Here is a 27514-nt window from a genome sequence, read left to right on the forward strand (position 1 = left end):
ACATTGATAAAGATAAATGCCTGGGTGCTTTTTGGGTGAAAGGACATCACTAATAATGTCCCCTATCCCTGTCCTGTCAAAGCTATTGCTCTACTCTAAAGACCTTTTCACCAAAAGGGCATTGAGCAGCGCTTTAATTATTTTCATTATATTTATTATGTAGATAAGAAAAATTCCGTTTTTGCACAAAAGTTCAGTTGCAAAAGATGGAATTTAGCTACATGATAAATAAATTTGAAATAGCAGCTAAGGAAGAACAGCCACTAACAATATTCCTAATTTCCTGTTATGCCGTCTTTCCTTCAAGAAAATAAAAGTTATATTTGTCTGCTGTCTGGAAAACTTTTTCTTTTAAACATTTTAATTTTATGAACAGAACAGTCCAGTCAGGGGAAAAAAAAAAATTATGAGACATATTTGGTGACCACTAATTACTTTCAGAAGACAGATACCTCCTAGCACTACTAATAGACACATGTAAAAGTACATGACACTGTCCTAGCTTTCTGAATAATTAGGTCCTCTCCTGGGGGTGGGGATGAGAATCAGAGTGGGATGGGTTGGGGGAGGTTAAAAAAGAAGGGCGAGTCTCTCAGACCCCAGGATGAGAGAGACCCACCTGTAATGAGGATGAGGGTAGCCAAAGTTGAAAAAGGAGATGTCTATCAGCAGTACTAGGGAATTTTGCCGGCTGAAGGTAGGTACCGCCCAACAATTCTGTCTCAATACGCCATGACTTGGACATCTTAATGTACATAATTTGTGGTTACTCAGCCCACTGTTGTTTATGTACACATGTCAAAAAATGTTTTGCATCACCTCAGTTCCAAGAGTTCCGGAACCTGAACAAAAAATTGGAATAGAGATCAACATAAATATTTCCGCCCTTTTTATTGCTAATGAAAACCACACATTGCATGTTGTACCACCATACAGCGAGACCTTCAGAGGTGGTGGTCCAGATTGCTGTACACACCGGTACCTCTGATACCCAGTAGCACATCCTCTTGCATTGATGAATACCTGTATTTGTTGTGGAATACTATCGACAAGTTCATGAAGGCATTGTTGGTCCAAATTGTCCCACTCCTCAATGGCGATTCGGCGTAGATCCCTCAGAGAGGTTGGTGGGTCACATTGTCCACAAACAGCCCTTTTCAATCTATACCAGGCATGTTCAATAGGCTTCATGTCTGGAGAACATGCTGGCCACTCTAGTCATGCAACAGCATTATCCTGAAGGAAGTCATTCACAAGATGTGCACGATGGGGTTGCGAATTGTTGTACATGAAGAAAAATGCCTCACCAATATGCTGCCGATTTGGTTGCACTATCGGTCGGAGGATGGCATTCATGTATCGTACAGCCATTATGGCACCTTCCATGACCACCAGCAGCATATGTCGGCCCCACATAATGCCACCACAAAACAGCAGGGAACCTCCACCTTGCTGCACTTGCTGGACAGTGTGTCTAAGGCATTCAGCCTGACTGGGTTCCCTCCAAACACGTCTCCGACGATTGTCTGGTTGAAGGCACATGCGACACTCATCGGTGAAGAGGACATGCTGCCAATCCTGAACGGTCCATTTGACATGTTGTTGGGCCCAACTGTACTGCGCTGCATGGTGTTGTGGTTGCAAAGATGGACCTCACCATGGATGTCGGGAGTGAAGTTGCACATCATGCAGCTTATTGCGCACAGTTTGAGTCATAACTCGACGTCCTGTGTTTGCATGAAACGAATTATTCAGCATGATGGCTGTGCTCTCAGTATTCTACAGAGCCATAATTCGTAGGTACCGGTCATCCACTGCAATAGTAGCCCTTGGGCGGCCTAAGCGAGGCATGTCATTGAAAGTTACTGTCTCTCTGTATCTCCTCCATGTCCGAACAGCATCACTTTGGTTCGCTCCGGGATGCCTGGACACTTCCCTTGTTGAGAGCCCTTCCAGGCACAAAGTAACAATGCGGACGTGATTGAACTACAGACAACATGAGCTGTGTACCTCCTTCTTGGTGGAATGAGTGGAACTGATCAGCTGTCAGACCACTTCTGTGTAATAGGCGCTGCTCAAGCATGGTTGTTTACATCTTTGGGTGGGTTTAGTGACATCTCAAAACAATCAAAGGGACTGTCTGTGATACAATATCCACAGTCAACATTTATCTTTAGGAGTTCTGGGAACTGGGGTGATGCAAAACTTTTTTTTATGTGTGTACATTGCTGGTTGCTCAAATCTTACAAGATAATTATAATTCTTTTTTACATTTTGAACTAGTGTGGTTCACACAATGTACAAATTATTTGTTGCATATTTTCAGCCTTCAAGAGCTAAATGACTTTATTGATGAAGCAGATAATGGTCTCCTGCAGCCAGTTTTGGAAGGGGACTATGATGGTCTTCTGAAAGTAATGGGGTACCTGTTTCATGTAAAGGAAAGGACACCAAAAACAGATGAAATGTTTGAGCCTATTAAGGAAATGATTGATCTGCTAAAGACATATGACGTTGAATTTTCAGAAGAAGTGTACTTACAGCTACAGGTAGGTTTTTTGGAGATCACTTGATATTATAGCCTACAAAATTAAAAACTGAAAACTTCATTATTTAGACAGATGATAGTATCATTATAAGGTACAACAAAAATATCAATATGAGAAGTTTGGCATGTGACTTGGTTTGAAGAAGTTTTTTGGCAGAAGTCATTGATAGAAGTTGTAGAATAATAGGGTCTCTGAGGAAGTTTTTAGAGTAACTGGGTGATAGTCCCTTTACTACTTCCAAAAGAGTTGTGCAGTAACAGCGTCCAATCCAATTTATTGTTGCATAAATTGTGCAAAAATTGTAAATTAGTCATGTGAGTGGCCAATAATGACAGATTTTTGCTCTAATGTGGTATGCTGTTTAAACTGAAGCTTGAAAATTTTTCCTGTTTAATGAGACAACAGGTATTTTGCTACCCCTTCAATAACTTGTGTGTCAGTTGAACTATTACACTTTAATTAAGCAGTTTGGCTTCATGAGGCAGTGGTCAACACCCAAAAACAAATCAGGAATCTTTTTGTCAATATCCAGTAGTGCTAACCAGTAGACTACATAGTTAACTGTAGATTAGTAAAATCCTTCGATTATCATGCCAGTGACATAGGAGAAATAAAAACTGGTACAATTAATAACTTTTCAAAATTCATTTAAAAAAGCTCTTAGTGTTAGTGCACTCTTTCTAAATACTGAAGAACAAAATGACTTAAATGAATTCAAAAATGCCAAAGAGTGTGGACCTCAGTTTATGCCTTGGAAGGAAAAGATCCCTGTCAGGTCTGATATCACTGCCATTTTTAATTCCCATCAAAAGAAAAGAGGGAAACTAACTGAATACAATCCTGCAAGCACATCACATGTGTCAGGAAATGTGTTGTGTGAGAACAAGCCATGAATGGGCTCAACATCTTAGAAATATTAATATTGTCCTCTAGAACAAAGATCTTCCACCTTTGGCATTTCTGACTATAATACTTCCATTTCATCTCTTGTCAACTGATACAATAAAAAACAACTTGCAGTGACACACAGTTTATCTTGCAGGGTGAAAATAGTTCATCCAGATGTTAACATTACTATTTAGATACCTTTCATTCTGAGATAAATAAGAAGACATATTAGCTATGTGGTGCTAGAACGTTTGAGAACATGCATTTCCATAAATCACTTAGAGAATACATTTTTGATAAAAACTTACAAATAAAAGGTGTAAAACTTTGCTTCCGCCGTTTGCCAATAGGTGGCGACAATGGTAAGAAAACGATCGCAGACGTCAGGCAGTTAGCTTGGACGTCGGTCAACATAACCTCATTCAAACATTAGTTGATTTGTGACTGCATCATAAAGTTGTTCTTGATTGAAAATGTCAGTTTATGAGCCTAATTCTCGTCATTTGCAGGAGGGGTTAACTGTTTTGTTTCAGTATGAAGAACGAAGCGGCTGAGTCTCATCCAATGCTCTCAAGTAGGTATGGTAAGGACACTATTAGTGAAAGAATGTGTCATGAGTGGTTTCAACGCTTCAAGAACGGTAATTTTAATGACGTAGACTGGCCTAATGGGTGAAGAGAGAGTGTTTTCGAAGATGCAGAATTGGAGACATTGCTGAGTGACGACTTGCGTCAAACTCTAGAATTGGCACAATTAGTGGGAGTGACACAGCAAGCCATTTCAAAATGTCTCAAGACTATGGGCATGATTCAGAAAGAAGAAACTTGGGTCCCGTGTGAGCTGAAACCAAGAGACGTTCAACGGCGTTTGTGTGTTTGCAAACAGTTGCTTCAGAGAGAAAACGGAAGGGATTTCAGCATTGTGTTGTGATTGGGGAAGAAAAATGGGTTCATTACGATAACCCTAAATGCAAAAAATCATGGGGATATCCCGACCATGCTTCCACATCGACAGCCAAACCGAATATTCACAGCTCCAAGATCGTGGTCCGCATTTGGTGGGACCAGCTCAGTGTTGGGTACTATGAGGTCTTAAAACCAAGTGAACAATGACAGGTGCTCATTGTTGAATGCAATTAATGCATTTGAGCAGAGCGTTAAAAAGTCAAATGGCTGCAATACTGCGAGAGGCACGATAAAATGATTTTGCAGCACGACAACGCTCGATTCCATGTTGCAAAAGAGGTCAAAATGTACTTGGAAATTTTAAAATGGGAAGTCCTACCCGACCCGCCATATTCTCCAGTCATTGCTCCCTCCGAATATCACCTGTTTAGATCAATGGCGCATGGCCTGGCTGACCAACACTTCCGATCTCATGAAGAAGTCACAAGTTGGATCAATTCATGGATTGCTTCAAAAGATGAACAATTTCTTCAACACGGGATCTGTACACTGCCCGAAAGATGGGAGAAAGTAGTGGCCTGGGATGGAAAATACTTTGAATGATACGTGTGTAACCAATTTGTTTCACTAAAGTCTCAAATGATGGGGAAAAAACAGCGGAAGCAAGGTTGTACACCTTGTAACAGACAAATTATTAAGTTACAAAGTGGTATGTAGGTGGCATTTTTCTACTGAGTAGAGGTTGACTGTTCCACTGACAGTGACACTAATAAACACAACTACAGCAATTATCAGTAACTACTCGTGCCATCTGGCTCACCACATAAACACATCTCTGTACTATGATTAATAGAATCTTCAAATTTTCATTATTTACTTATAAAATAATAAGAAAAATTAAATATATTAAGAGAGATAGCAATAGTAATGGATTCCTTTTAGACTCATCTCACTTTGCAAGCAAAGTGAAAGTATATGTGCAGTGTTCATATTATATGCATTAAAGTATGGTGCTTTGGAAAACTGGACTAAGGACTTATGTTGAATATCAAATACATTAGGAAGAAAGATAATGTATAAAATTAATACCAAAGATAATAGAAAATTAACAGCAAGTATCTGCAAAATATGGTGTAATATCTGTATTTATCCTCACAAGTATTTTCTTTGCTCACGTGATAATTTTTCCTAGTTAGAAACCTTGCATCATTGACTGTAGTGTCTGGTACCTTTTTTCCCATGCTCAGATTTATAGTTTTAGGAGTATTCATTTACTATCATTGAAGTGTTGGTAACACTTCGTTCCTCTTGGTAAATTGCTTCTAACCAACGTTAATATATTCTAATGATAGTGTTCTGAATGTTACCATTTATACTAGAATGAATTGTCTGCAGTTCTGTCAGTATTAATAATACTGCAATCTAAGGTATTTATTGAGTGACTTGACTCAAGATCTGCTGCCATTGTTGCACTTATATGAAAATGGCAAGTAGTTTAACCATATAAAAAAACAAAAATTCTATGATCATGTTATTCCTCAGTAATTATTGTTCTATAGTTAGCGTAGGACAATATATTTTTTTTGTTTCTGATTTTTAGGAACTGCCTGAACGATGGATTGCTACAAAGAAGACTGCTGTAACTGTGAAACAACAAGTTACTCCACTTATGGCTGCTGAGGTTACGCTTATCAGGAAGCGAATAAACTTATTTGACCTGAGACAAAACCAGTATCGCGAATATTTTCGAAAACTGGATTTATTCAAGTAATTTCTTACCTGAAAAAGATATGGTTGTCTTACTGCCACTCACTCTCATTTTAGTCTGAGATGTATGATTCAGTTAATTTCGCCTCTTTTCAAGTTGAGAGAATAACAGTAATGAAACAATGGAAAGAAAGGGAGGAGAGGTTAAAGGGACAGAGGTGGAAAAAGAGGGAGAAGGATGGAAAAGGGGGATGGGGAAGAGAGAGAGAGAGAGAGAGAGAGAGAGAGAGAGAGAGAGAGAAAGTGGCCACAGGGAGACTTAAATCATCCGAAAATTAATTGGGAAAATTACAATTTTGTTAGTTGTGGGCATGATACGACATCATGTGAAACTGTACTAAATGCCTTCTCTGAAAACTACCTAAAACAGTTAGTCAGGAACCCGACTCATGACGGAAATATATTGGATCAAATGGCAACAAATAGTCCTGACCTCTTTGAGGATGCCCACATCAAAACTGGTATCAGTGATGATGGTGTGGTTGTGGCAACAATTATTACCAAACTACAAAGAAAACTGAAACAAGCAGACAGAGATATAGGTTCAGTAAACTAGATAAAAAAATCAGTAATGTCATATCTCAGTGAGGAATTTGAAACATTCTACACAGGTCAGGAGCATGTAGAGGAACTCTGGCTCAAGTTCAAAAGAATAGTTGACCACACACTGGATCAATATGTACTGAGTAGAAAAGTTCATAATGGTACACAGTCACTGTAAAGAAACTTCTAAAGAAACCGAGAGTGCTGCATAATAGGTGTAAAACAAAGCATAGGACTATAGATAGAGATATGCTGAATGAAACATGTTTGGCTGTCAAGAGAGCAATGTGTGTTGCTGTCAGTGACTATCATAGCAGAATTTTGTCAAATAACATTTTCCAAACTCCAAAGTTATTCTGGTCGGTTGTAAAGACTGTTTAATGGCACCAAAGTTAGTGTCCAGTCCCTAGTGAATGAGACAGGAACTAAAATTGAGGATAGTGAAGCAAAAGCTGAAATGCTTAACTCTGTCTTCAAATGTTCCTTTACAAATGAAAACCCAGGAGAATTGCCCCAATTTAATCTTCATACCATTGAAAAGATGAATGAAATAAGTATTAGTGTCAGTGGTGTTGAGAAACAGCTGAAATCGTTAAAACTGAACAGAGCTGCAGGCCCCGATGGAATCTCTGTCAGCTTCTATACTGAATTTGCGGCCGAAGTAGCCCCTCTTTTCACAATAAACTATTGTAGATCCCTCGAAAAAACAACTGTGTTCCGTTTGTGGAAAAAGGCACAGGTCACATCTGTCTACAGAAGGGTAGTAGAAGTGATCCACAAAATTACTGTCCCATATCCTCGACATAGATTTGTTCTAGAATCTTAGAACATACTCTGAGCTCAAATATAATGAGGTACCTTGAACAGAGTGACCTCCTCAGTGTCAACTGTGTTAGGACCCTTTCTGTTCATGTTGTATATTAATGACCTTGCAGACAATATTATTAGTAAAATCAGGATTTTTGCAGATGATGAAGTTATCTATATTGAAGTACTACGTGAGAGAAGGTGCTTAAATATTCAGTCAGATCTTGATAATATTTCAACATGGTGCAGAAACTGGCAACTTGCTCTAAATGTTCAGAAATGAAAAATTTTGCACTTTACAAAATGAAAAAAACATAGCGTCCTATGACTATAATACCAGTGAGCCACTGTTGGATTGGCCAACTGATACAAATACCTGGGTGCAGCACTCTATAGGGGTATGAAATGCAGTGATCACATAGGTTCAGTTGTGGGTAAAGTGGGTGGATCACTTAGTTACGGTTATGGGTAAAACAGCTGAAATGCAATCATTCTACTAAAGACACTGCTTACAAATCACTTGTGTGACCTATCTTAGAATATTGCTCAAGTGTGTGGGACCCGTACCAGGCAGCACTGACGTGGGATATTGAAAGTATACAGAGATGAGCAGCATCAATGGTCACAAGTTTGGTTAATCCTTGGGAGTGTGTCACTATGATACAGAAGTGAACTAGAAGTGTTATTAGTGACATATAACTTAGAATCACTGATCAACGTCCCTAAACGTATAGCTCAAGACAGCAGCACTCTAATAGATAACGTATTTGTGTAGCAAGAGGATGTAAAAATAACACCTGCTTTCCCTGTGATAAATGGATTATCTGATAAATGGCTTATCAGAGCATGATGCACAATTGATTAACAGAATCTTCCGTCAGTTCTTGGTAGAACAACATTATAATAATAAATGAAAAGCACCAGTTTGCTTTTGTTCTACAATATTATTTTTATTGCTAACCGGTTTCCGGCTTACAAGGCCATCTTCAGACATTTACTGAGTATTATCACCAAAGAAGTTAAATGTTAGCAGACAACATTGGAAGATATTTTCCACATATCCACCATACGTAGCAATAATGTGGCGTAGTCTCTGAATGAAATTACCCGAAACCTTTGACAACGTGTCTGGCGGAATGGCTTCACATGCAGATGAGATGTACTGCTTCAGCTGTTCAATTGTTTCTGGATTCTGGCGGTACACCTGGTCTTTCAAGTGTCCCCGCAGAAAGAAGTCACAGGGGTTCATGTCTGGCGAATAGGGAAGCCAATCCACGCCGCCTCCTGTATGTTTCGGATAGCCCAAAGCAATCACACGATCATCGAAATATCCATTCAGGAAATTAAAGACGTCGGCCATGCGATGTGGCCGGGCACCATCTTGCATAAACCACGAGGTGTTCGCAGTGTCGTCTAAGGCAGTTTGTACCGCCACAAATTCACGAAGAATGTCCAGATAGCGTGATGCAGTAATCGTTTCGGATCTGAAAAATGGGCCAATGATTCCTTTGGAAGAAATGGCGGCCCAGACCAGTACTTCTTGAGGATGCAGGGACGATGGGACTGCAACATGGGGCTTTTCGGTTCTCCATATGCGCCAGTTCTGTTTATTGACGAAGCCGTCCAGGTAAAAATAAGCTTCGTCAGTAAACCAAATGCTGCCCACATGCATATCGCCATCATCAATCCTGTGCACTATATCGTTAGCGAATGTCTCTCGTGCAGCAATGGTAGCGGCGCTGAGGGGTTGCCGTGTTTGAATTTTGTATGGATAGAGGTGTAAACTCTGGCGCATGAGACGATACGTGCACGTTGGCATCATTTGGACCGCAGCTGCAACACGGCGAACGGAAACCTGAGGCCGCTGTTGGATCACCTGCTGCACTAGCTGCGCGTTGCCCTCTGTGGTTGCCGTACGCAGTCGCCCTAGCTTTCCAGCACGTTCATCCGTCACGTTCCCAGTCCGTTGAAATTTTTCAAACAGATCCTTTATTGTATCGCTTTTCGGTCCTTTGGTTACATTAAAACTCCGTTGAAAACTTCGTCTTGTTGCAACAACACTGTGTTCTAGGCGGTGGAATTCCAACACCAGAAAAATCCTCTGTTCTAAGGAATAAACCATGTTGTCTACAGCACACTTGCACGTTGTGAACAGCACACGCTTAACAGCAGAAAGACGACGTACAGAATGGCGCACCCACAGACTGCGTTATCTTCTATATCTTTCACATCACTTGCAGTGCCATCTGTTGTTGAAAATTGTAACTACTGTAATTTCGGAAGTTTGTCCGCCTGAAAATGTACTGTTGTCCCAAGCACATTGCAACGGGAAGATTTATTGATGACATGGTACAGATTTATTGATGACATCTTCATGATCTGGACTCACAGTGAAGAAGAACTCCAGAATTTCCTCTCCAACCTCAACTCCTTTGGTTCCATCAGGTTCACCTGGTCCTACTCCAAATCCCATGCCACTTTCCTAGATGTTGGCCTCCACCTGTCCAATGGCCAGCTTCACACGTCCGTCCACATCAAACCCACCAACAAGCAACAGTACCTCCATTACGACAGCTGCCACCCATTCCACATCAAACGGTCCCTTCCCTACAGCCTAGGTCTTCGTGGCAAATGAATCTGCTCCAGTCCGGAATCCCTGAACCATTACACCAACAACCTGACAACAGCTTTCGCATCCCGCAACTACCCTCCCGACCTGGTAGAGAAACAAATAACCAGAGCCACTTCCTCATCCTCTCAAACCCAGAACCTCCCACAGAAGAACCACAAAAGTGCCCCGCTTGTGACAGGATACTTTCCGGGACTGGATCAGATTCTGAATGTGGCTCTCCAGCAGGGATACGACTTCCTCAAATCCTGCCCTGAAATGAGATCTATTCTTCATGAAATCCTCCCCACTCCACCAAGAGTGTCTTTCCACTGTCCACCTAACCTTCGTAACCTCTTAGTTCATCCCTATGAAATCCCCAAACCACCTTCCCTACCCTCTGGCTCCTACCCTTGTAACCCCCCCCGGTGTAAAACCTGTCCCATGCACCCTCCCACAACCACCTACTCCAGTCCTGTAACCCGGAAGGTGTACACGATCAAAGGCAGAGCCACGTGTGAAAGCACCCACGTGATCTACCAACTGACCTGCCTACACTGTGACGCATTCTATGTGGGAATGACCAGCAACAAACTGTCCATTCGCATGAATGGACACTGGCAGACAGTGTTTGTTGGTAAGTTACACCGTCCGGGTTATCTGGATACTTCCCACTAACACCAACCTATCCGAACTCCGGAGATGGGAACTTGCTCTTCAATATATCCTCTCTTCCCGTTATCCACCAGGCCTCAATCTCCGCTAATTTCAAGTTGCCGCCACTCACACCTCACCTGTCATTCAACAATATCCTTGCCTCTGCACTTCTGCCTCTACTGACATCTCTGCCCAAACTCTTTGTCTTTAAATATGTCTGCTTGTGTCTGTATATGTGTGGATGGATATGTGTGTGTGTGTGTGTGCGCGAGTGAATACCCGTCCTTTTTTCCCCCTAAGGTAAGTCTTTCCGCTCCCGGGATTGGAATGACTCCTTACCCTCTCCCTTAAAACCCACATCCTTTCGTCTTTCCCTCTCCTTCCCTCTTTCCTGATGAGGCAACAGTTTGTTGCGAAAGCTTGAATTCTGTGTGTATGTTTGTGTTTGTTTGTGTGTCTGTCGACCTGCCAGCACTTTCATTTGGTAAGTCACATCATCTTTGTTTTTAGATATATTTTTCCTACGTGGAATGTTTCCCTCTCTTATCACTATATATATATATATATATATATATATATATATATATATATATATATATATATATATATATATATACAGGGCTATTACAAATGATTGAAGCGGTTTCATAAATTCACTGTAGCTCCATTAATTGATATATGGTCACGACACACTACAGATAAGTAGAAAAACTCATAAAGTTTTGTTTGGCTGAAGCCGCACTTCAGGTTTCTGCCGCCAGAGCGCTCGAGAGCGCAGTGAGACAAAATGGCGACAGGAGCCGAGAAAGCGTATGTCGTGCTTGAAATGCACTCACATCAGTCAGTCATAAAGTGCAACGACACTTCAGGACGAAGTTCAACAAAGATCCACCAACTGCTAACTCCATTCGGCGATGGTATGCGCAGTTTAAAGATTCTGGATGCCTCTGTAAGGGGAAATCTACGGGTCGGCCTGCAGTGAGTGAAGAAACGGTTGAACGCGCGCGGGCAAGTTTCACGCGTAGCCCGCGGAAGTCGACGAATAAAGTAAGCAAGGAGCTAAACGTACCACAGCCGACGGTTTCGAAAATCTTACGGAAAAGGCTAAAGCAGAAGCCTTACCGTTTACAATTGCTACAAGCCCTGACACCCGATGACAAAGTCAAACGCTTTGAATTTTCGGCGCGGTTGCAACAGCTCATGGAAGATGATCCGTTCAGTGCGAAACTTGTTTTCAGTGATGGAGCAACATTTTTTCTTAATGGTGAAGTGAACAGACACAATGTGCGAATCTGGGCGGTAGAGAATCCTCACGCATTCGTGCAGCAAATTCGCAATTCACCAAAAGTTAACGTGTTTTGTGCAATCTCACGGTTTAAAGTTTACTGCCCCTTTTTCTTTTGCGAAAAAAACGTTACGGGACACGTGTATCTGGATATGCTGGGAAATTGGCTCGTGCCACAACTGGAGACCGACAGCGCCGACTTCATCTTTCAACAGGATGGTGCTCCACCGCACTTCCACCACGATGTTCGGCATTTCTTAAACAGGAGATTGGAAAACCGATGGATCAGTCGTGGTGGAGATCATGATCAGCAATTCGTGTCATGGCCACCACGCTCTCCCGACTTAACCCCATGCGATTTCCTTCTGTGGGTTATGTGAAAGATTCATTGTTTAAACCTCCTCTACCAAGAAACGTGCCAGAACTGCAAGCTCGCATCAATGATGCTTTCGAACTCATTGATTAGGACATGCTGCGCCGAGGGTGGGAGGAAATTGATTATCGGCTTGATGTCTGCCGAATCACTAAAGGGGCACATATCGAACATTTGTGAACGCCTAAAAAAACTTTTTGAGTTTTTGTATGTGTGTGCAAAGCATTGTGAAAATATCTCAAATAATAAAGTTATTGTAGAGCTGTGAAATCGCTTCAATCATTTGTAATAACCCTGTATATTTAGCTAAATGCTAATGATAAGTGCAACATATTTCTTGATAAATTTATATCCCTATTTAACATTGTTGCCTCAAAAAAATCACTAAATGTAACACCAAACAGTTTTCAAAGAAACCTTTGCTTACTACAGGTTTTAAAGCGTCGTCAGAAAGAAAAAAAAAATATATGAGCAGGAAATAATTATTAAAGGCCCAGAAGTAATTTTACACTATACAAAATTATTGTAACATACTGAGAAAGGTTGTCAGAAAATTAAAGAAAAAAAACATGTATGTTAGAGATGAAATCAAAAACTCGGGCAATAAAATCAAATCACTATGGAATGTTGTTAGAAGAGAGACAGGAAAAGTAACCACTGGGGTAGCTAATATTACTATTAAAGAGAATGAGACCATCTTAACCAACAATACACAAGTTGCTAATGTATTTAACAATCATTTCTTAAGTGTAGGTGAAAAGGTTGGTGAGAATAGTACAAAAGAAAAAGCCAAGCAGTACATGGTAATCAGTTTTGATAAATCCCTTTCAGATTAAATTGCATCTAACAACCTCTTATTAAATAAGGAAAATCATTAAATCTTTGAAAAATAAATGTTCTGTTGGAGTAGTTCACATCTCTAACAAGATATTAAAACAATGTGTAGCAGTTACAGCTGATGTTCTGAGTCACATAAGTGATGTATCACTAACTCAAAGTATTTTCCCAGAAAGGTTAAAATATGCCATTTTCAAGCCTCTCTATAATAAAGGGGACACCACAGATGTCAGTAATTACTGGCCAGCATCCTTGCTCACAGCATTTTCAAAAATCGTTGAGGAAACAGTGTACTCAATTGTGGTTAGCCATCTCAACAGTAATGGGATACTTAGCAAATCAAAGTTTGGATGTCAAAAATGCTGTTCTAATGAAACATCAGTATACAATTTCACTGCCCACATAAAAGAGTCTTTAAATAGTAAAATGACACAATAGGAATTTTCTGTTTCTTATCCAAAGCATTTTATTGTGTGAACCATGACATTATGTTACAGAAAATACAATTCAATGGTATAAAAATGGAACAGCATATGAGTGGTTTAAGACATATCTACAGAACAGGAAACAAAACGTTTATTTTTATTGATTAAGTGATTTAAGGATATTTCCCACTTCATCTAACTGGGGTGAAATTACATTAGGAGTTCCACAGGGTTCGATCATGGGTCCCCTTCTGTTGTTGGTGTATGTGAAATACCTCCCTTCTTATCTAAAACAAGAAGCTAAGCTGACACTGTTTGCTGATGATACAGGTGCCATTACTAATTCAGTAAAAGAAACTCCAATACAAAATGATTCCAATAATGTCTTTGGAAAAGTTGTTGATCGGTTTTCTGTGAATGGGCTTGCTCTGAACTTTGATAAAACACAGTACATCCAATTTTCTACTGCAAAGAGAACAGTTCCTTCAATAAATATAACACATCAACAAAAGTCAGTAGCCAGGGTAGAGCAACTAATTTTTTGGGTGTACATATAGATGAGAATCATCATTGGAAAATTCATATTTTGGCTCTCGTAAAGCGACTAGGTTCAGCAACTTTTGCAATCAGTATAATTGCTAATTTTGAGGCTATAGAAATTAGCAAGCTAAAATACTGCACATAATTTCACTCTCTGATGTCATACGGAGTAATATTTTGGTGTAACTCAACACTTAGGCAAAAGGTATTCACTGCTCAAAAGAAAGTAGTTAGAGTAATGCATGGGGGCTCATAGTCGCACATGTTGTAGGCATCTGTTTAAAAGGTTAGGAATTCTCACAACCACATCACAGTACATTTACTCAGTAATGAAATTTGTTCTCAACAACTTGGACCAGTTTAAAAACAACAGTGACATTCATGATTGTAATACCAGAAGAAAGAAAGACTTACACTATCCTCTATTTAACCTATCTTTGGCGCAGAAAGGGGTAAAACATGCTGCTGTAAAACTTTTCAATAAATTACGGGATGAAATAAAATGTCTGACAGACAGAAGTAATAGTTTCAAAAATAATTTGAAATCATATCTCCTTGACAACTCCTTCTATAACACAGATCCATAGATGAATTCTTGAATAGGAATAAATAAATCTACAGGTATAATATATGCATTTTGTGTCATTTAATGGAGTGGGATAATCTTTTTTCTTTTTTTTAATCAGTGATTCATGTGAGCGTTTCTTATACATTTGATGCATTCCTTATCATAAAGATGGTTTTCGTGAGATTGATCAATGGAACACGTATCTAAATAACTAACTGAAATGGCAGATTCTTGAAGACAGGTGTAAACTATCCAGAGAAAGTCTATTAACAAAGTTTCAAGAATCAGCTTTAAATGATTACTCCTGGGATATACTGCAACCCCTTACATATCACTCACACAGGGATCCCGAGGATAAAATAATAATAATTCCTGCACACAAAGAGGCATTCAAACTATCATTCTTCCCACGCTCCATACATGAATGGAACAGGAATGAATCCTAATAACTGGTACAATGGGATGTACCCTTTGCCATGAACCTCGTGGTGGTTTCCAGAGTATAGATGTAGATGTAGGTGTAAATGTAGATAATGTAAGGTGGCCCAGCAGCAGCACACAAAGGCAAATCGCTTTAGTTATTGAGGTCACGTGGGACATTGACATTAAGTCAAATTCAGAATTCAGACAGACTGCATCAAAGGAAATTAAATTGACACAGACTTCCAGTTTCTCTTATAATAATAGAGAAAAAAGTTAAGTCAATAATAGAGTTTCTGCCCGATCAACATGCTTCATCAGAATGTTGGGGGAGAAAACCATTGCAGTGGCATCTAACAGCTACTACTTGAGTAGTTACTCCCCCTAAACAGCATCCCATACGAGCAAACCATTGCATTTTTACCTGCTGTTATTCGTACTTAGCCAACTGCCTTGCCACAGTGGTCACACTCGTTCATATCAGATCACCGAAGTTAAGCGCCATTGGGCTGGGCTAGCACTTGGATGGATGACCATCCGGTCTGCTGAACGCTGTTGGCAAGCAGGGTGCACTCAGCCCTCGTGAGGCAAACTGAGGAGCTACTTGATTGAGAAGTAGCAGCTTCAGTCTCGTAAACTGACATACGGCTGGAAGAGCTGTATGCTGACCACATGCCCTCCATGTCCACATCCTGTGGGCTGAGGATGGCACGGCGGCCGGTCAGTACTGTTGGGCCTTCCAAGGCCTGTTCAGACAGAGTTTAGTTATTCGTACTTTAGGTATTTGGTGTAGGCACGGCTGTGTTTAAAAAGAGTAGCTTGATGTAGTCATAGGGTTGAGCCTTACACATCTGCTTTCATGCCCTGCAGATAATTCACTGTAGCTGTGTTCCTACAGTCAGTAGTCTATGCATTGGCTAGAACTGCAAGTTAATTAAATGCACAGAAATACAAAATTAAAGTAAAATGAATAACGAATAACAGTGGTTCTGTTTTAATGTCTGTAATTGATGTAGACAACAGAGAATTATGTTGAATAATGTTTATTCAAGAAAAGACATCTCAAATAAATGGGAAGTGCTTCTGCGATATTCAGTTAAAATGCAGACAGAAAATACTCTTATTGCATGCGGTAAAGTTATGTTGAAAACGATACGAGAATGGTAGCAAATGTCCCCAAATTAAATAGTCATCAAAGACTCACACAAAATTAAGTCCATTTCTTGATCAAAATACACGAAAGATTCACCAGCTCAAAATAGTTCAAAGTTTAACATGCTGATTAACAAATTAACACACACAATATGAAGAATGGTAACCGGTACCATGTCTTTTCTCAGTTCTGTAAATTGAGTGGCAAAAGTTAGTGTCCTACTCTGGAGCACATTCAAACCTCTTGAAGTCACTTCAGAAGTTAAAGTTTGATAGCAGTCGTTCACAGCCCATAAACAAGCACCTATACGACTGAATCATGTATGTTACTCTAGACAGGTCTTCCTTCTTCCAGACCTTGCCACAAAGTGACCAGCATTGCATGCTTGAGCTCTTCCCTCAAAAAGTCCCACTCTGAACTTGACTCCAGCAGTATTCTGGCACTGTCCAACTCCCATTGGCTAAAGGCCATCCCCACCAAAAATACATCATTCTGAGGCTCTAAAGACATGATTTGACTCAACATGCCACTTCCGAGACTGAACTAATATATTACAACAATACTTAAATAAAGAAATGTTATAAACATTGTCACACTCAGCAAGTGGCAGCAGAACACACCCATAAAAGACAGTTGTAACTGGCAAGCTTTCGGAACCAGTGGCTCCTTTTTCATGCAGAAGAGTGTGGGGGAAGGAAGAGGGGTGAAGGAAAAGCACTGGAGTGGTCTAGGAAAATCCGAAATCTACCCCTTTTCCTAGACATCTCCAGTACTTTTCCTTCACCCCTCTCCCTCCCCCATCAATCCTTATGCCTGAAGAAGAAGCCACTGCCTCTGAAAGCTTGTCAGTTACAACCATCTTTTATGTGTGAGTTCTGTCGTGTCTTGGTGAGTAGATTTTCAGGGATGATAGCTATAGTGCAATGCTATCATCTAAGATATCATATGTTGACTTAGCATGAACGTTCAAAAGTTGTTACTTTTTAGGTTCATTGTGTAAATGTTTATTCACTATTGAATATTAACTTCTGTCTCAAAGATACTGAAATGTCATTGTGTCATTGGATGTGCCTCATGTATCTGAAATCGCCGATGTATTCAGATTTGCATTAATATTTGATACGAGTTATTGTAGAATGTCAAAAAGATGTAACCTGGCCATCTTTAAGTGTGTCCGACACTCTACCATTTCCGGTAGCACATTCTGCACAAACGCAAAATGAGCATCAGTTGTCCAAATTCCTAGCTCTGGGATTTACCCGTTTTCAGTGACACACTCACTGTCTCTGCACCTGAGCTTGCCCGGGGCGGAAATGGACAACTAGCCAGGCTGGCCACGGCACACTAACTAGCCAGGCTGGCCACGGCACACTCTGTGTCCTGGGCCCACTAGTATCCAGCTGTGCAACAAATTCATATCTCCTCAGTATCAGGCCCAGGTGGACGAATAACTTGCTCACATGCTTGCAAAATTACAATGTAAGTAAATAAGTAAATAATTTGTGTGCAAGATCTTAGCAGGCAGAAATAAATTGATGTCATTTGTCTATCTGCACATCATATAACCACAGGGATACATACATGGACAACTTAAACAAGTGGAGAGGTATGTATATTCCGTAACGTAGATAAAAACAGTAGTCACACTATGAAAGAGGTAGTTACTACTCACCATATAGCGGACATGCTGAGTCACAGGTAGGCAAAGCAAAATGACTGTCACAAAATGAGTTTTTGGCCAACAAAGCCTGTGTCAAAAATAGACAACAGAACACACACACATTCACACAAATGCAACTCGCACACACATGACCACAGTCTCTGGCAGCTGAAGCCAGACTACGAGCAGCAGCACATGATGGGAGAGGCAACCAGGTGGCGGTAAGGAGGAGGCTGGGGCGGGGAAGGAAAGGGATAGCAGTGTAGGGGTGGGGACAGTAAAGTGCTGTTAGTGGGATCATGCAGGTACGAGGTGGCCTCAGCGTTCGTTAGTGATTGTCCTTACCTATTTAGCCCATTCCATGTTCCCATTCCAGAACTACACAGCTCTGTATTCCACCAATGCATCCTGTCTTTTTACTTCTCTCCTTTTCCAATACCTCCCTCTCTCCTCCACCCTTGGTCTAACCTCCCGACTGTACCTTACTGCCCTACCCACTTCACCTCAAGCCTGCACAGTCTCAGTAGCAGCACTTTACCCTCGCCCACCCCTATCCTGCGCTATTCCTTATCCTCCTTGCTGCAGTCTCCTCCCTACCACCACCCAGTTGCCTCTCCCATCATAAACTGCTGCTTGTAGTCTGGCTTCAGCTGCCAGAGACTGTGGTCTAATGTGTGTGAGTTGCTTTTGTGTGAGTGTGTGTGTGTCGTTGGCTGTTTTTGACAAAGGCCTTGTTGTCCAAAACCTCATTTTGCGACAGTCTTTTTGTTGTGCCTAGCGGCGACTCAGCATCTCTGCTATATGGCGAGTAGCAATTATCCTTTTCATAATACTGTTATATTCCATCCTGGATTTTCTATTGTTTAAAAAACAGTAATGTCATATCTGAATGAGGAACTTGAAATTTTCAGCACAGGGCAGGAGCATGTTAAGGAACTATGGCTCAGGTTCAAAAGAATGATTCACCATGCACTGGATAGATACATACACAGCAGAAAAGTTCATAATGGAAAGATTCTCTGTGGTATAAAGTCACTGTAATGAAATTTCTGAAGAAAGAGAGACTGTTACATGTTGTTGTTGTTGTTGTTGTCTTCAGTCCTGAGACTGGTTTGATGCAGCTCTCCATGCTACTCTATCCTGTGCAAGCTTCTTCATCTCCCAGTACCTACTGCAACCTACATCCTTCTGAATCTGCTTAGTGTATTCATCTCTTGGTCTCCCCCTACGATTTTTACCCTCCACGCTGCCCTCCAATACTAAATTGGTGATCCCTTGATGCCTCAGAACATGTCCTACCAACCGATCCCTTCTTCTGGTCAAGTTGTGCCACAAACTTCTCTTCTCCCCAATCCTATTCAATACCTCCTCATTAGTTACGTGATCTACCCATCTAATCTTGAGCATTTTTCTGTAGCACCACATTTCGAAAGCTTCTATTCTCTTCTTGTCCAAACTATTTACCGTCCATGTTTCACTTCCATACATGGCTACACTCCATACAAATACTTTCAGAAATGACTTCCTGACACTTAAATCTATACTCGATGTCAACAAATTTCTCTTCTTCAGAAACGCTTTCCTTGCCATTGCCAGTCTACTGTTACATAATATGCATGAAACAAACCATAAGGCAATATATAAGAGATTGTTGAATGAAATGTGATTGGCTGTCAAGAGAGCTATGTGTGAAGCTTTCAGTGATTCTGAAGGAGAGTATTCTCAAATGATCTTTCACAAAACCCAGAGAAATTCTGATTATATGTAAAGACTGTTTATGACACCAAAGTTGGTGTTCAGTAAAACACAAATGAGACAGGAACTGAACTTGAGCGTAGCAAAGGAAAAGCTGATATACTGTACTCTGTTTTTAAATGTTCCCACACAAACGAAATCCTGGAGAATTGCCACAGTTGAATTGTCTTATCACTGAGAAGATGAGTGAAATATGTGTTGGTGTTGTTGAGAAACAGCCAAAATTGTTAAAATTGAACAAATCTCCAGGGTCCGAAGGAATTCCTGTCAGTTTCTGTATTGAATCTGTGGTTGAGTTAGCCTCTGTTCTAACTATAATCTATTACAGATCCCTCAAACAAAAAACTGTGCCCAGTATTAGGAAGAAAGCACAGGTCACACCCATTTACGAGATGAGTGGTATAAGTGATCCACAAAACAACTACTTAGTATCCTTGACATGATTTGTTGTAGGATCTCAGTACATACCGTATTTACTCGAATCTAAGCCGCACTTTTTTTCCGGTTTTTGCAATCCAAAAAACCGCCTGCGGCTTAGAATCGAGTGCAACGCAGCGGAAGTTCTGAAAAATGGTGGGTGCCGCCACAACTTACTTCTGCCGTTGAATGTATGTAGCGCTACACAGGAATACTTTGTAGGCACAAAGATAAATACTAGCACCACATCCTCTGCGTCAGTAAATAAAAAAAAAGGTGGAAGACGAGCTTTTTTTTCTCCGTCCCGAGTTTCGACCCCTGCATTTTCATACATTATCCAACGAAGTAAATACAAATTCCGTATTGTTCATCTTCGAATGTAGCAGCATTTCAATGTACTATCAAAATCCGACTGGCAAGACTTGTTTGGGATGTTTGTCAATATGGCCAACTCTACGTTCTGCATTTCTTCCTATCTGTGAGAAGAGATGGTTGTCAATAGGAACTTTTATAAATTGTGAATCACATGCAGTATTCTCGTCACCATAAGAATAATACGAATATAAACCTTTTGCCATGTATTGTTTCATGTTTGCTGCTATCTCATTTAAATCCTATCTGCCTAATAAACTACGAAACTAGAGTGAGACAACAGCAAACGCGGAAGAATATACATGCCATGTCATGTTTATATTCGTATTGTTCTTATGCTTAATAGTGATACAGTCAGAAATGAAGCACGGCAATTGACTAGATTTTTAAATCTAAGATGACTCTAATTTCTGTGTAGAATGTAATGTACTAAAGAGGCGCCTGCAAATATTTTCAAACGAAGAAAAAATTTCGCTAAACTCTCGTTCAGAACATCTATCATACGCAGTCTATTATTTGGTTCTTGTTGATCATTATCAATTTTTTTTTTTCCTCCATGCCGCGTGCGGCAACAGGCCATAAACACGCACTATCAGAATGCGACAAACAATGCAGGACACAGTACAGTAATGCATTTTCAGCTTAGAGTGACGTAAACACCCATAACAAAGAAAACTGCACTTATCAGATTAAAGAAAAATAAGCAATCAATTCAAACCAAACTAAGCACGTGGAAAAGGAAGGGTACCCGTATAAATAAGGACGGAGCGCCTGACGCATATCAATGGCTACCTGGTAAAGCTTAACTGCTAAGCTTATGACTTGAACCAAACTACTGTAGCTGTATCGTCATTCATTCGACCGAAATTGTGTCTCATATTACAATGGACCAACTTTGTTTCGATTTGGAGATGCGGACTATAACTTTTCTCTCCCCTTGAATTTCGAGTCTCAAATTTCAGGTGCGGCTTAGACTCGGGAAATTTTTTTTTCCTTGATTTCGAGTCTCATTTTTCAGGTGCAGCTTAGATTCGAGTGCGGCTTAGATTCGAGTAAATACGGTACTCTGAGCCCAAACGTAATGAGGCATCGTAAACAGAATGATCTCCTCCAAACGAACCAACATAAATTCCAAGAATATTGATCATGCATAATCCATCTCACATTTTTATCACATTACATTCTAAAATCCATGGATCAAGGCAGTCAGGTAGATGCATAAAAAACATTTGACACAGTACGACACCTATGCTTATTGTCAAAAGTATGATCATATGGAGTATCAAATGAAACAAGTGACTGGAATGAAGATTTATCGGTAGGGAAGATGAAGCATGTTTTCTTGGAGGAAGAGTCATCAACAGATGGAGAAGTAACTTTGGATGTACTACAGGGAAGCGTATTGGGTCCCGTGTTGTATTTTACTGACCTTGTGGACAATATTAGTAGTTACCCCAGACTTTTTGCAGATGATGCAAATATCTACAATGAAATAACAGTCTGAAAAAAAGCTCCACAAATATTCAGTCAGACCTTGACAAGATTTCAAACTGGTGCAATGGTTGGCAGCTTGCTTTAAATGTTCAGAAATGTAAAATTGTGCACTTTGCAAAACAAAAACAAAAACAAAAAAAAACTACATAGTACACTGTGAATATAATATTAGTGAGTCACAGTTGGAATCTGTAAATGTACAAATGCTTGTATGTAACACTTAATACTGACATGAAGTGGAATGATCACATAGGTTTATTGGTAAAATACTAGGGAAATACGATCAGTCTACAAATGTGACTGCTTATAAATCACTCATGCGACCCATTCTACAGTATCGATCAAGTGAGTGGACTCTACCAAATAGGACTAAGAGGGGATTTTGAACATATACATATACAGAGAAGGGCAGCATGAATGGTCAAACATTTGCTTGATCAGTAGAGGGTGTCACAGAGATATTGAAAGAATTGAACTGACAGACTCTTGAAAATATTGCAAAACTATCCCAAGAAGGTGTGCTAACGATGTTTCGAGAACTGGCTTTAAATGATCACACTGGGTATAAACTAAAGCCCTCTACATGTCGCTCCCACAGTGATTGTGGGGATGAGATTAGAATAATTTCAGCAGAAACAGAGGCATTTAAATAGTCATTTTTCCCACAGTCCATACATGGAAGGAATGGAAAAAGTCCTAATAACTTGTACATTGGAATGTACGATCTGCTATGCACTTCACAGTGGTTCGCAAAGTATAGATGTAGATGCAGAAATGGACTAGCTTTAATTCAGTTTTGTACTGTCAGAAATATTCCATCTCCTTTAACATAGTATAGCAGCAAGAAGTAATAAAGATGGTAGAAAATAGTAAGTTCATAGCTGTGCATATTGATGAAAACTTACAAGGTGTACAATTTTGCTTCCACAGTTTTTTCTCCAGCATTTGAGGCTTTAACAAAGCAAATTGGTTACACATGTATCATTCAAAGTATTTTCCATCACTGGCCACTACTTTCTCCCATCTTTTGGGCATTGTACAAATCCCGCGTCGAAAAAATTGTTCATCTTTTGAAGAGATCCACAAATTGATCCAATTTGTGACTTCTTCATTAGTTCGGAAGTGTTGGTCAGCCAGGCTACGCGCCATTGATAGTCAGAGGGAGCGATGTGTGGAGAATGCAACGTGTGGGGTAGGACTTCACATTTTAATGTTTCCAAGTACATTTTGACCTCTTTTGCAACGTGGGTTCGAGTGTTGTCATGCTGCAAAATCACTTTATCGTGCATCTCGCTGTATTGCAGCCATTTGTCTTTTAATGCTCTTCTCAAATACATTAATTGCATTCGATAATGAGCACCTGTGATTGGTTCACTTGGTTTTGACACATAGTACATGACGCTGAGCTGGTCCCACCAAATGTAGAGCATGATCTTGGAGCCATGAATATTCGGTTTTGCTGTTGATGTGGAAGCATGGCCGGGACATCCCCATGATTTTTTGCGTTTAGGGTTATCGTAATGAACCCATTTTTCTTCCCCAATCACAACACAATGCAGAAATCCTTTCTGTTTTGTCTCTGAAGCAACTGTTTGCAAACACACAAACGCCGTTGAACGTCTCTTGGTTTCAGCTCACACAGGACCCAAGTTCCTTCTTTCTGAATCATGCCCATAGTTTTGAGACATTTTGAAATGGCTTGCTGTGTCACTCCCACTAATTGTGCCTATTCTTCTTGAGTTTGACGCAAGTCATCACTCAGCAATGTCTCCAATTCTGCATCTTCGAAAACACTCTCTCTTCCACCATTATGCCAGTCTACGTCGTTAAAATTACCATTCTTGAAGAGTTGAAACCACGCATGACACATTCTTTCACTACTAGTATCCTTACCATACCTACCTGAGAGCACTGGATGAGACTCAGCCGCTGTTTTCCTCACATTGAAACTGAACAGTAACACCTCCTGCAAATGATGATAGTTAGGCTCGCAAACTGACATTTTCAATCAAGAACATCTTTATGATGCAAACACAAATCAACTAATGTTTGAATGAGGTTATGTTGATCGAGGTCCAAGCTAACCGCTTGACATCTGCGATGTGTTTGTTTCGACTGCTACTTTCCGTTGTTGCCACCTATTGGCAAACGACGGAAGCAGAGTTGTACACGTAGTAAATTGGGACAATGTAATAGACCTGCTAAAACGTTTATGTGCAGGTACTTTGGCCATAAGAAGAATTACATCTTTGGGCAACATAGAAGTCAGTAAGTTAATGTATTATGCAGATTTTCAATCATTGATGTCTTATGAGATAATATTCTGCAATAACTCCTCATGTTGGCAAGATGTATTCATTGCACAAAAGAAAAGAGAGGTAATTAGAATCATGTATGAGGTTCACATATGTATGTCTCGCAGGTATCTCTTTAAGCTGCATGGAATGTTAACCACAGCCTCACAGTATGTTTATTCAGTTATGAAATTTGTTGTCAGTATTCCATCTAAATTTGAGAGTAACAGAGACCTCCAGAATTACATTAGAAGGAAAAATGCTCTGCATTACCCTTTAATGCACCTAACTTGGGTACAGAAAGGGATGAAATATGCAGCTATAAAAGTCTTTGACAATCTACCGATGGGAGTAAAATGTCTGACAGATGGCAGAAGTGTTTTCAAATATAGATCAAAGATGTTTCTCTGTAACGACTCCTTCTATACCTTAAAGAAGTTCTTGAAGAGAGATCATGTCATGGTATAATTTTATTTTTTGTATATTTTTTTGAAAGTTGTATGTAAGTGTGCTATGTTTGTTGACATATTCCATATCATGATATATTGTGAACTTAATCTGTGAAACACTTAACTAACTCACCATTATCATGTTAAACTGCTAAATGAAGTAGGATATGTTTTACACAGTGATACTCATTTACATTGTAAATGATTTTAGGTATGGCTGTGATGATGCATACACTTTAATGGATGTTACACATACCATAATTACAGAAATGGAAGAGCAAATGACAGTGCTCCAGGAACAGGCATCATTATTTGAAGTAACAGTCCCTGAATACAAGCAACTTAGGACATGTTGCAAAGAAATAAAAATGTTAAAGGTGTGTGTGTGGTTTTTTTTGTTAATACGTAACACATTATCATATAAAAAGTACCACTGATTACTACTCAGAAACATTCATATTTTATTAGATAAGTTAAATCCAGTACATTGCATTACTGTTGTGTAATATATTTTAAAGTTTGCTGTATATCTTGTACAGTATTATGATAATATCCTGTAAGTATTTCAGATTGCATAGTAAATTTCTATACATAGAAAATTTGCTTGGGAATGACAATGGAATTATAGTGCATGTTCTTTTTATTGCCCATTGTATCTTGAGCAACACATAATTCCACTTGGCACCTGTGGAAGGAACATTAGCTTATTTGTTTTAGTTGTAAATATTTGTCATTTATTATTGTTTTTCTGACATGTTCCACATCTTGGAGGACCTCCTCACTACGGATTAGTTGGAATGAAAGTAAATCTAATCTAATCTAGTACAATAACATCTTTGAAAATCTAATCAAACAACGTAAACTCCAGGTAGAAATATCAACAATGTAGGAACAGATAGATTGCTACTTATTGTAAAGAACATGCATCAAGTTGCAGACAGGCATGATTAAAAGACACTCACATGTAGCTTTTGGCCACAGCCGTTGTCACTAAAGACACACACACACACACACACACACACACACAAAAGCAAGCACACCTCACGCACACATGACTACCAACTTCAGGATCTCGGGCTGGCATTCTGCCCCAAGATGCTGGAATTGGTCATCATGTGTGCATCAGGTGTTCTTCCTTATGCGTGGGTGTTGTATGTGTGTGTTTAATCGTGCCTGTCAGCAACTTGACGTGTCTTCTCTGTGAAAACTTTGTCACATACCAACACGTTTTTGGATAATGTAGTAGAAATATGGCTGAACTGAGATTTTCTCTGTGGCTTTTCTTTCTCTTAGTTTACCTGGGGATAGGACACTAATTGCTAGTTATACGACAGTCTCGTAAACAAGAAATTCATCTGTGGCAGTTTGTTGTCCACTGATGACTCGGTTGTCTACAGAAAAATATCAGCATTGGGCAATAGTAAGGAAGTGCACAAAGACTTAGACAAAATTTCCACTTGTTGAAATCAATATGTGACTGTATCACTCTCTGCAAACAATGAGCATTGGATGTTAAAATGGCTTAATGAAGTGTGTGGCTCATTTTAAAGTTGGTTGGCTACATTGGTGAGTAGAGGGAGACCCCGTACCAGTCACTAGGCCCAATTATTGTTGTACTAACTTCCTGATAATTGATTTGATTGCAGGAAAGATATGGCTGGCAAAACAGAAATGTCTTTAACAAAGTGTGGATACTGTTTGGCTAGTAAAAATATTTATTTTACATTTGCTTAAATGCTGTGCATGCAGTGACAGAGGGATCTGTGAACTCATTCAAGAATTTAATAAATTATGAACATCACATTGCATTTCATTGTTGAATTCTGTGAATTGTGAAAAATATACGGTAGTAAACCTTTCTTCCAAGTCCATGAAATCTTACAGAAATTTTAAAAGTTTATAGACCTGTTGCATGAAAACTTTTGAGGAACTATCAGTGGTGACTGACGTGCCACATATCTGCACAAGTCTTGCCTGTGTGAGTTCATACAACCAATGACCAACAGGGTCAATGACTTTAAAAAGCCACCTGCATGTGGCAGCAGATTAAATCACAAAACTAGTATTAAAGTAAAACCAATTTCCTTATAGGCTATGCATTTATATCTGGAACTCAGTACAGAGATTTATATTCTGCTGCAAAGTTCTATAATCTGCAGACATCAGGCAGGAAATTGGAAAATTCTTGCTTTTTTACTAAACTTATCAAACAATCCTTGTTGTTAATATGTTGTGTCCATTATTTCAACAATTTTCGAAATTATAGGAACCAGCAAAGGTTCTGGTTCATCCTCATTTTCACTTTCTTCATCTTTCTCTGTCATCTGTTTCTACAAGACTTCATCAGTTTTCATTGACTGAGATGGCAACAACTTAATCACATTCAGCATCGAAGCTAAGGTAATCAGTGTTTTCTTCTTGCCTCATTACTTGCTCACCTGCAATTTCTTCATTTTCTGCCATGATGTCTTTTGTATTTGATGAAAGCCAGCCTTCTTGAAACACTTTGAGATTGTACTTTCTTGCATGGAATCCCAGGCAATTCTTACAAAATCCATAGTGTTCAAGATTGTAACTTTTCTCAACATAGCATGAAGACAGGCCAGTGTCTTCTATACAAGCATCTTCCTGTATTTTTGTTTCAGGTCTTTTATAATGCCATGGTCAAGTTGCTGAAGGTGGTTTGTACAATTGGGAAGAAAAAAAACACTACATTTGTATTAACAATGTAGGAAGAGACAGATTGCT

General features: G+C 39.7%; 1 protein-coding gene across 1 annotated transcript in view; it reads left to right on the forward strand.

Annotated features, from left to right (window-relative positions):
* Positions 1 to 27514, forward strand: part of LOC126234993 (dynein beta chain, ciliary-like) — a 732993-nt gene that overhangs the window by 342929 nt on the left and 362550 nt on the right. The window contains exons 24-26 of the mRNA XM_049943730.1: positions 2327 to 2549; positions 5943 to 6109; positions 24978 to 25143. Of these exons, the coding sequence (XP_049799687.1) occupies positions 2327 to 2549; positions 5943 to 6109; positions 24978 to 25143 (556 nt within the window). The remainder of the gene's footprint in view (positions 1 to 2326; positions 2550 to 5942; positions 6110 to 24977; positions 25144 to 27514) is intronic.

Source organism: Schistocerca nitens, chromosome 2, assembly GCF_023898315.1.
Source record: "Schistocerca nitens isolate TAMUIC-IGC-003100 chromosome 2, iqSchNite1.1, whole genome shotgun sequence".
In the NCBI taxonomy this organism is placed as follows: domain Eukaryota; kingdom Metazoa; phylum Arthropoda; class Insecta; order Orthoptera; family Acrididae; genus Schistocerca; species Schistocerca nitens.